Here is an 11,088-nt window from a genome sequence, read left to right on the forward strand (position 1 = left end):
CTGGGCCAGCTCACAGCTCAGGGTGGCGCTGCTACCCGCCACGGCCTCCACCTTGTTCTGAGTCTGTTGCTCCTTGGCAAACACCACTGGGGGCTCTGGGAGGAGAGAAACATGAACCATTAGAGATAACAGCTAAGAAAAAGGAAGGCTTCCCTCTGGTCCCCTAGGCCTTAGCAGAACAAAGGCAACACTAGGTTCCCAAAACACGAGCATCCTTCATTCTCAGCATCTTCAGTATACAGAATGGATACGGTAAAGTATTGATTGTTTTATTAGAAAGTGAAACCTCAAAGCTAAGAAATTTTCTAGCTGTAGTAAATAATACTGATGACTGTTCTCCATTCAAATGTTCTGGTGCTTCACTGTGCTATGGAGGAGACTCTGGGTTCTCAAAGGCTCTGCCAGTGGGGCACCGGCCCTAGAATATCTGATCAAGTCAGAAAGTGTGGATTCTACATGGGTTTGTGACAGCGTGTCTATAACCCAACAACTAACCTAAGTAGATGAGGAGAAACTCGAGAGCAGAGGATTATAGGGGATCCATACCCAGAGAAGAACTCTGAGATCAAGAAGACGTGTGAATAATAATAAGTGGTCATAATAATTCATCAATAAAGCACTCTATTTATAAGATTTGCATATACATTGGTTCATTTAGGCCTCCCTTTGAACTTGTGAGATGGGTGCTATTATTATGCTCATTTTAGAGATGAGAAAACTGAGTCTGAGAGAGATTTAGTTGCTTATCCAGAATCATATAGCTCATGTCTGCCTGAAGTAAGAGTTGAACCCAGGTCTATGAACAAGAAAGAAGTTGAACTGATTATGTAGGGAGAATGCTAGATAGGAGATGAGCAGTGCTATATTGGCGGGGGTGCACTGCAATTTCCATTGTGAGCATTAAAATCTCAGAAATGGTCAGACGCTACAAATCAGAAAGTGTTAGTAATAGAAATTAAACTTTAAAGTGTGAGTGAATACCTTCCACACACCCCTGTACATTGGTACCCTTAAGGTATTGAAATAACCAGGGAAAGGACTCCAGCGCATTAAGTGGGCTCTTCTATGGAGACTATATGTAAGGACATGGATAAGCATTATGCAGGACAAGAAAACGTGAGAGCCTGCAGCGACCGAAGGTCCTAAAAAAGCATCAAACAATGACACGTAGTGGTGAAGTGTGAGAGGACAGAAGCTTGCTGCGGTTGCTAAGGGTACCCAGAAGCGACCTGCCCCAAGTAAGATGAGCCCAGTTTTGTTTAAGGTAGTGCCTTTCTTCTGGCAAAACAGCCAGTATATGTCAGAAGTCACATTTTTACAAGGTCATGAGTGCTTTACAAAGCACTGACAATTACCCTGTGTGGGGACATAAGCGTACGTGTTTTTAGACCCATTTTACAAACGAGAAAACTGAAGCTCAGAGATGGGTGGATTGACTCGCCCAGGGTCACACAGTTAATAAGTGTAGAAGTCAGATTACGAACCCAAGTATCCCCTGACTTCAGGTCCATTCTGTCAGGTCCACAGACATAGAGCTGGAAAGGCCTTGAGAAGTCAAGTCCTTTCCCCTCATTTTACAGATAAAGGAACTGAGACTTACAAGGGTAGGTCAACTTTCTGCCTTTCCATTCTTCTTATGCCTTATAACCCCCGTATACTCCGCGATCCAGGGACACTTTGGGCTCCTCACACAGGACACTCCTGACTTTGGCCGTTTTCTCTTACTATCCCCTACACTGAAATCCTCTCCCTCCTCACCTCCACCTTCTTCCCAGGCTTCCTTCAAATCCCAGCTAAAATCCTACCTTCTTCCCAACCCCCTCTATAAAAGGCTACTGCCTTCCCTCGGTTGATAATCTCCAATTTATCTTATCTGTATCTTATTCGTCCACAGTCATTTGCACGTTGTCTCTCCCATTAGATCATGAGCTCCCTCAGATCAAGGACTCTTGGTTTCACCTTTTTTTTTCCTAGTCTCCTCAGCTTTTAGCACAGTTCCTGACACAGAGAAGGAGCTTGATAAATATACGTTGATTTAACTAGCCCATGTTCATACAACTATTAAATGCCAGAGGCACAATCTGAACCCAGGTCTTCCAACTTGAGAAGTCTGTCCACCATGTCCTGCCATCTCTTGGCATTCTCTTCACTGCCATATGCAGTCTCTCCAGCTCCATCCTATGCGATGGCAAAGATTAGAGAAGTCGTGGAGACAGAGATGTTTGACTACTCTTAGGCATCCACATGCTACTAGGTACAGCCCAGGACACCATACATAACCCTTCCCTGCACAGCCAAAGTTATAAGGACCTCTAAGCAACAAGATAGGAAGAAGGTACATGTTGCTTTTAAAGACAAACAACTTTGAAAGATGTAAGCCTCTGCGCAATGCAAGGATCAACCATTTGATTCCAGAGGCTAGATAATGAAGCATGTTACCTAGCTCCCAACAGAGAGGGGATGGACTCACGGTGCACAATGATTCAACTTTTTGGACACAGCCAATTTAGATATTTGTTTTACTTGATTATACATATTTGTTAAAAAGATTTTGTTGTTTTTTTTTTTCTGTATGGGTCACGACAGGGTGGAAGGGAGAAGGAGAGAAAATAGATTTTTGTTGATTAAAAAAATTAGTTTAAAAAATAAAATAAAATCAGCAAAACCCCTTTAAAATTAAAGAACGTACATAGAATGTACATATGTCAGGGGGAGAGAGGAAGATACTAAAAGCCAGGCAAGACTTGAGAAACAGGTCTATGAAAAGAAATCCAAATAACAGTGAGAACCGAAACAGTATCTAGACTATATGTAACTCCCCCAGTGGAATTAGAATGCTTCATGAACCCCTGGAGAAGCTAACCTTTGACATCCAGATGGAAGGTAACCTTCTGGCCCCCGGCCTCACAGGTGTACTCCCCAGCATCTGCCTTCCCCGCCTGCTGCACCACCAGCTGCCGGTCCCGGCCCTTGGCCTCCACGTGCACCTTCTGGCTGGGGCTCAGTTTCTTCCCATTCTTGTACCAGGTCACCTCTGTCTGGGCCTGGGCCAGCTCGCAGCTCAGGGTGGCGCTGCTACCTGCCACAGCCTCCACCTTGTTCTGTGTCTGCTGCTCCTTGGCAAACACCACTGGGGGCTCTAGGAAGGGAGGAACAAACATACAGAGGGACGAACAGAAGATCAAAGAACTAATTCATTTTCTAGAAATTGAAGGCTGGAGTCAAAGTGGTTCTCAAAGTGGATATATGCCACATGTTAGATGACACTACCACAAAATGTGAAACTACCACCAGTCTGACAAGCTGTTGGTGATAAGTGGACAGAAGAAGGAGGGAGGAATTCTGGGAAATTCAGGAGTCTACAAGCACTAGAGGGGCTATAATTTGGAAGAGCCCACTCTACAGGTAGATTTAGGCTTGTAGGTTAGAAATGCAAGGCACTCAAATCTCATCTTGTGCATCTTGGTCTTTTTGGCCCCAGAGGACAGAGCTAAGAGCAATGGCCACAGGTGTTCAGGGAAGTAGACTTAGATTTGATGTTGGAAAAATTCCCAGAGCTATCTAAATACCTCAGGTGGGCCACACCTTCCAGTTAGCCACAATATACTTGGCCTGCACTTGGACACTTTGGGTCTAAGTAATGGGGGAATTGCTACACACAGTTAATTCACAGCTCACATTTCAAAACTAGATTGGAAGTCAAAGTGACATCACTCTCCTCAGTTAGTATGAATAAGTTCCCCCATATGCAGAGTGTCCCAAAAGTCTTGGTGCAGTTTTAAGCTATTAAAGCTTAAGTAGCTTTAATAGCTAAAATAAAATACCTTTAATAATAAATAAAATAACTTTGATAGTTTAAAATGGCACTGAGACTTTTGGGACAGTCTATGTGGTTAAGGAGAAGAGAATGATAGGACTACAGTACCGCACAGTTAGAAAGGACCTCAGCAGTCAGATTAAAAAAAATGAAACCCTTTGTCCATTTACCCAGTGAGGATCCAGACTTTTCTTTAAGATCGCCACCTCGAGAGAGAGAACTAAGGGACCCTGAGCACACACTGAAGTATATTTTTTTTACTTTATTTTTCTTGCCTTTTTTTTTTTGCAACATGGCTAATGAGGAAATATGTTTTACATGACTTCATATGTATAGTGAGTACAGTATTTCTTGCCTTTCCAATGGGTGGGGGAGGGAGTAGAAAGAGGGACCGAATTTGGAACTGAAAATAAAATATAATAAAAAAACTAATAGCAAAAAAAGAATACTTCTGTATCTTAAATTCCAGCACTTTCACTGCCTTGGTTCTGTCTACCTAGTAGTAATGTGACCTTAAGTGACTCAGTTCTGTCTTTAAAATGGAAGAAACAGATTAGATGATACATAAGGGCTCTTTTCATTGGGACCATATCTTGTGGGCCTGTGATTCTATGACTCAACCAGAATTGATCAGTGGTTACCAATAGATTTCAGAATGACACTTCTGTATGAAAAATGCTGAATAAAGCTGTAAGCCCTTCATTAAATTGTAAACTCTTTGAGGGCAGGGCCCATCTTTTGCCTCTTTTTATATCCTAAGCACTTAGCACAGTGCCTGGCATATAGTAGGCATTTAATAAATGCTTATTGATTGATTGATGAAGGAAACTGATGGGACTGTTTCTACATTACTGCTTTTAAAAATCCTATATTTTAGTAATACCTTGACTCTTGTTACATCTCGGGTTGGTTTTCTGATTAGGTGGCCCTTTGTTAAAAAGTAGCAGCAAAATTCGAAAAAAAAATCCTAGAGAAAAATACTTAAGAAGGGACAGAAGCAAACAAGATGTCTCCATTTCTATCTTATTAAAGTTAATTTTCTGTTGTTGTTTTGACAGGTCTTTATTTCACTGATGTAGAGAACTTCCAGGGAAAAACTCCATCTACCAATGCAAAAAGCTGTTCTGCAGGTGACAGTCTCAGATAGCTGTGTGGGACACGGAGATTAACTGACTTGCCCATAGTCACCTGGTCAGTATATGTCAAGGGCAGAACCTGAACTGAGGTCTTTCTGACTCTGAGGGTGGCTCTCTATCCACTTTACCTCAGTGCCTCTCAAAAGTTAATATATGCATTTTTTTAATGCTGCAACAACAAAGTTTTGAGTTTGCAATGACAAAGTGTCATGAGAAACAGGCTATCATGGTGGAAAGAGCACTGGATTCGGAGTTAGAGATTCATATCCTTCCTTAGTTTCTGGTAGTCTTGGTCAAGTCATCTAAGTCTCTGGGCCTTGATTTCCTCACAAGTAGAAAAATAAAGAGCACAGCTAGGTGGCACAAGAGATGGAGTGGCAGGCCTTGAGTTAGGGAGACCTGAGTTCAAATCCAGCCTCAGACACTTACTAGCGGTGTGACCCTGTGCAAGTCACTTAACCTTGTTTGCCTCAGTTTCCTAATCTATAAAAACAAGCTGGAGAAGGAAATGGCAAACCACTCCAGTATCTTTGGGGGGAAAAAACCCAAATAGGGTCACAAAGAATTGAACATGATCTGAACAACAAAAAGTAAAAAAGAAGACTGGACTAGATCTACCACGCTATGTGTACATAATTTTTTAAAAATTGTTTTTTGTGAATATTTGGTTTTGTTAGTGCTTGCTAAGGTTAGAACAATTTAAAGAAGGAAAAACCATAGATGCCCTTGGCTAGGACTCATATTAACATTTAGATTATCTGGGTCCAACTTTCTGGTTTTAAAGATGAGGAAAGTAAAATTCAGAGAGATCAATCAATTTGTCCAGATAGTAAGGAACAAACCTGGGTTTTTCCTAATCTTCCCAAATCATTAAATTGCCTCACAACCCCAGAGTTTCCAGGCTGTTGGTAACACACACACACACACACACACACACACACACACACACACACACACACAAATCTATCTATATACCCTCAAATCAGAAGGAATTGTGATTCTCCAGATTCAAGGCAACTGACCTTTGACATCCAAGTGGAAGGTGACCTTCTGGCCCCCGGCCTCACAGGTGTACTCCCCAGCATCTGCCTTCCCCGCCTGCTGCACCACCAGCTGCCGGTCCCGGCCCTTGGCCTCCACGTGCACCTTCTGGCTGGGGCTCAGTTTCTTCCCATCCTTGTACCAGGTCACCTCTGTCTGGGCCTGGGCCAGCTCGCAGCTCAGGGTGGCGCTGCTACCAGCCACGGCCTCCACCTTGTTCTGCGTCTGCTGTTCCTTGGCAAACACCACTGGGGGCTCTAGGAAGGGAGGAACACAAAGGGTTAGAGACAACAGCTTAGAGACAAAGGCTGGTTTCCTCTCCACCAGCGGATCTGCGTCAAGTAAAACTGATTTGAGATGATGAAAAACTGAGTCTTTTTTTTTTATTCCTCCTTTGTTTTGTAATCTCTTGTGCCTGTTAAACCATTCCTCTGCATAGGTCTTGCTCTACCTTGTATTATGATCTTTGGAGGACATATCTCTAGAGATTCAAGTTTCTTGTCATTCAGAAAGGCTGCAGGAGTGGGAGGAGATCTGAATCTCATGGAGCCTCAGTTTCCTCATCTATAAAATGGGGATAATTATACTTGCATTCCATACCTCACAGGGTGTGTGCCAAGATCAAATAAGATAACCTATATAGAATATTCTGGAAGTGTTGGATAAATCAATGGATCACTCAACAAGAATTTATTTATTAAGTATGCCAAGCACTGCTCTAAGCACTGGGGATTCAAAGAAAATGCAAAATTCTCTCTCCTCTCAAGGAGCTCACATTCTAATGGGGAGGAAGGACAGGAAGGAGGATAATATATCAAAATCATAACAGACCAGACAAATAGAGATGAAGGTGAGGGTTAGGATAGGGAGGCAGGGCCCTAGCAGCTGGGGGGACCAGGAAATGCCTCTTAAAAGATGGCACTTGAGCTGAGCCTTAAAAGAAGCAAGAGACTCTGAGAGTTGGAGGTTGGGAGGGAAAACATTCCAGGCATGGGGAACAGCCGGTTAAAAGGCATGGAGATGAGAGATGAAATTTTGTGTTTGAGGAACAGCAAGCAGACCTATGCGAGTGGACCACAGAACACACATGGAGGGGAGTGTGTATTGGACAGGTAGGAAGGGGCCAGGTTGGAAAGACCTTTAAAGGTCAAATGAAGGCCTTTATATGTGATCTTGGAAGCAATAGGAAATCATTGGAATTGATTGATCTATGCTTGAGGGAAATCACTTTGGCAGCTACCTGGAGGATGTGCAGAGAGACTCGAATCAGGGAGACTCAGGCTATTTAAGACAAGGCAATAATGATCTAGTCTGAGCTCATTCAAGCCAGAAGTGGTGACGACGGTAGCTGAAGGTGTGGTCAATTTGAGGTGCCTGGCATTAAAAGCCCTCCACAGACTGGCACCATCCTTCTTTTCCAGGCTTTTCTCATACCTCCACATAGCCCATGCCACCCAAAGGGACCCTGGGTGCCCGTCTCTACCTGGAAGGTTAAGTGCCTACCTATGCTTAAAAGTCACCTCCTCTAAGAAGCCCCTGTCGATCGTCTCGATGGTAAAAGCCTCCTTCATTGTACCTTGCATGTAACATTCAGATCTTATCCTATGTGTCGTGAGCTGGACAAACCCAGTTTAATAGGTATGGCCCCAGCCTCCTAGTATGCATGGATGAGAAGACTTAACTGACCTGGGGACTGGGCATTGGTCCCCTTCCTATGGCACATTTAGACTTAAGATTCTTGGAACCTTGACCTTCATGCCTCATTCCTTATTAGGCAATTCAGAAAATGGGAAGGAAGGAAATAAGCATTTATTAAGCACCTGCTGTGTTCCTCACACTGTGCCAAGCACTTTATAAATATTGCCTCATTTGATCCTCACTGCAACCTTGGGAGACAGGTGCTATTATTACTCTCACTTTACATTTGAGGAAAGTGAGTTAGATGGTAGTTAAGCGACTTGTCCAGGGTCACACAGCTCATCAGTGTTTGAAGTTGGATTTGATCGAGTCTTCCTGATTTCAGGCCCTGGGTCCTACCCACTGTGTCACCTAGCTCCCTCTAGGGGCACAGAGGGAATTGGTTTGCCCAGGTCCCCTAAGGTCAAGTATTCTTAGCATTGTGCCACGCTGCCATCTTCTCATGGTTTCGGGGGGATGGAGACGGAGGTAAGGAAAGAAGGGAGATGGTCATCAGTGCCCAGAATATGGCACAGAAATAATGATATTAGACCACATGAAGCATTTGCTGCCCTTTCCAGGTTAGAAGTGATACCCTGCTTCTCATCCTGAAATATAATGGGCCAAGCCTGCTACCCAAAGACTGACCTTTGACATCCAGACGGAAAGTGACCTTCTGGCCCCCGGCCTCACAGGTGTACTCCCCAGCATCTGCCTTCCCCGCCTGCTGCACCACCAGCTGCCGGCCCCGGCCCTTGGCCTCCACGTGCACCTTCTGGCTGGGGCTCAGTTTCTTCCCATCCTTGTACCAGGTCACCTCTGTCTGGGCCTGGGCCAGCTCGCAGCTCAGGGTGGCACTGCTACCCGCCACGGCCTCCACCTTGCTCTGAGTCTGCTGCTCCTTGGCAAACACCACTGGGGTTTCTGGGAAAATCACAAACACAGGGTCAAAGACACTCTACTCAGGGCACTGAGTCACCTTACCAAAACTAAAGTTTCAAGGTGAGTAATTTGCTGTTGAAGGACTGGGCCCCAGCCCAAGTCTATTAGATGCTCTAAATATTCAAAAAATAAGAAAAAAGGAAAGAGACCCTTGGATGGAGGAAATTTTCCTAACAGCCAGTGGGAGGAGCACAGAGAGACAGATCCTCTAGAATCAGGAAAGTTCTAAAAATGCTGCAAAGGAGAGGTGATTCCCCTCAAGTACAGATAACAGAAAATATGTCTGTGGAGAAGGAAAGCTGGATGCACTGACTGACCTACACCGTATCTGTTGGGCATTTTCTCTTTAGGTTTGTTGAGAAATGAGCTCAGCTCCATCCCACGGATGTGTAAGAGGTCCCTCTTCTCCCTTCCTCCTCATCTCACATTGCTTGGGAGCTATTCTCTCTTCCTTCACCCCATCGCACATGAAGAGTCCTCCTTGCCCAAGCTAGCCCCTCAGCATGCACAAGTGAAGCTATTCCATCCCGTCTTCTGCAGCACGTTGTCCCCACTATCATTCTTACCCTCTCACTTATCTTTAATCCCTTTCTGTCTGCAAGGGGCTTTGATATTGCCTTTAGACATGTCCCTAACTTTAAAAATCCCCACTTGATCCATCCATCCTTTCAAGATATCATTTCATATCTCTCCTCCTGAGTCTTCCTGACTTTGAAGCTGTCTATCTATTCGTTATACCACTCTGCCTCCATAGGTTATAACAATATTATAAGAGATTGTAATTATTATTGTCATCTGGTACGTGTGATATGTTCAAAATTAAAATGGGATTTTTATCCACTGATTTCAGTTACCTGTGGCACAGCTCCCCTCTAATTTGTTGTTCAGTCATTTTTCAATCATGTCTGACTCTTCATGATCCCATTTGGGGTTTTCTTGGCAAAGACACTGGAGTGGTTTGCCATTTCCTTCTCCAGCTCAGTTTACAGATGAGGAAACTGAGGCAAACAGGGTCAAGTGACTTGTCCAGGGTCACAGCTGGGAAGTGTCTGAGGCCAGATTTGAACTCAGGAAAATGAGTCTTCCTGACTCCTGGCTCCCTTCAAATGACAACGGGCGTTTACTATAGCCTAACTCTATTAGTTGTAAATAGCTATAGAAGCGGGGGGGATTCAAAACCATCCACTGACATTTACCAGCATCAGTCTCTGCCCCAGACTAGACACAATATTCCGTAGGGAGCCTGAGAGATGAGGCCTGGGACATTGTCATCTCCCTGATTTTAGACACTAGCTTCTAATAGTGTCTGAGGCCAGATTTGAACTCAGGAAAATGAGTCTTCCTGACTACCTGGCCCCGTGCTGCAGAAGACGGGATGGAATAGCTTCACTTGTGCATGCTGAGGGGCTAGCTTGGGCAAGGAGGACTCTTCATGTGCGATGGGGTGAAGGAAGAGAGAATAGCTCCCAAGCAATGTGAGATGAGGAGGAAGGGAGAAGAGGGACCTCTTACACATCCGTGGGATGGACTAATGGGGCTAAGTGGATAGTGCTCTATCCACTGTGCCACCTAGCTCCCCTTCAGTAGCAAGGATGACTGAAGATAAACTCTACTACTGTCTAATTTATCTCAGTTATGTAAAATGAATGGTCTTGGATCCCAGCTACACCTCTATACCTCTCTATATTCTCTATACCTCCCTGTGTCTATGTGTCTATGTCTATAGGTCTCTCCTCCTTTCCTCTCCTTCCTTTACCTGTCTCATTCTCTCTGTCTCTCTCTCCTCTCTTTCCTCCTTTCTTACAGCACCAAACCTGAAGCCAGAGGACCCTCCCTTCCCCACTCCCCCCTACACACACACCCTGAAGGCCTAGGACACTCTTTAAGAACCCTGGGGACCATTGTCTTGTTCTAGTATCTAATGATGAAACCAAAAGCCAGCTATTACATACCTTCCCCAAATTTCATTCCAGTAAGTGAGGTTTCAGACACAAAAAGTTTTATGAAAAGACAGTCCTTCATCTCCCTTGTGTGGTCATTGACTTAACACTACATCACCCACTTAGAGAGCAATTGTTGTGAAATGGTGGGGCCAACAGACAAGAGAATTTGTCTCTTTTATCCTCATTAAGTCCCCCAATTATCCCATTTACTGGGATTAACAGAGTAGCTGTTAATGAAGCTTACTGATCTGAGAATTCACTCAGACACTCAGATCTTTTTTTATCATGTTAATCACTATCTTGTGCTGTTCTTTCCCCATCAAATATTTCTGCATTCTGTTTCTCATCTCTGCCCAGAAGTTAACCCAGGGTACACACAATGATGTACTAGTAGCCATAAAGAGAAGCTCAGAGATACATCAAGATTCCTCTCCAGCCAGAGCTAAACAACCAAGAAGTGACCCTGCAGGGACTAACCTTTGACATCCAAGCGGAAGGTGACCTTCTGGCCCCCGGCCTCACAGGTGTACTC

At 44.3% G+C, this 11,088-nt stretch overlaps 1 protein-coding gene across 1 annotated transcript in view; it reads right to left on the reverse strand.

The window, feature by feature from the left end:
- Positions 1 to 11,088, reverse strand: part of LOC114024071 (obscurin-like) — a 291,936-nt gene that overhangs the window by 230,436 nt on the left and 50,412 nt on the right. Inside the window, 5 exon segments of the mRNA XM_027836906.1 lie at positions 15 to 95; positions 2,864 to 3,139; positions 5,976 to 6,251; positions 8,320 to 8,595; positions 11,034 to 11,088. The exon segment at positions 11,034 to 11,088 is cut by the window's right edge and continues 99 nt beyond it. Of these exon segments, the coding sequence (XP_027692707.1) occupies positions 15 to 95; positions 2,864 to 3,139; positions 5,976 to 6,251; positions 8,320 to 8,595; positions 11,034 to 11,088 (964 nt within the window).

Source organism: Vombatus ursinus, unplaced genomic scaffold (genome assembly GCF_900497805.2).
Source record: "Vombatus ursinus unplaced genomic scaffold, bare-nosed wombat genome assembly UNPS02014820.1, whole genome shotgun sequence".
NCBI lineage: Eukaryota > Metazoa > Chordata > Mammalia > Diprotodontia > Vombatidae > Vombatus > Vombatus ursinus.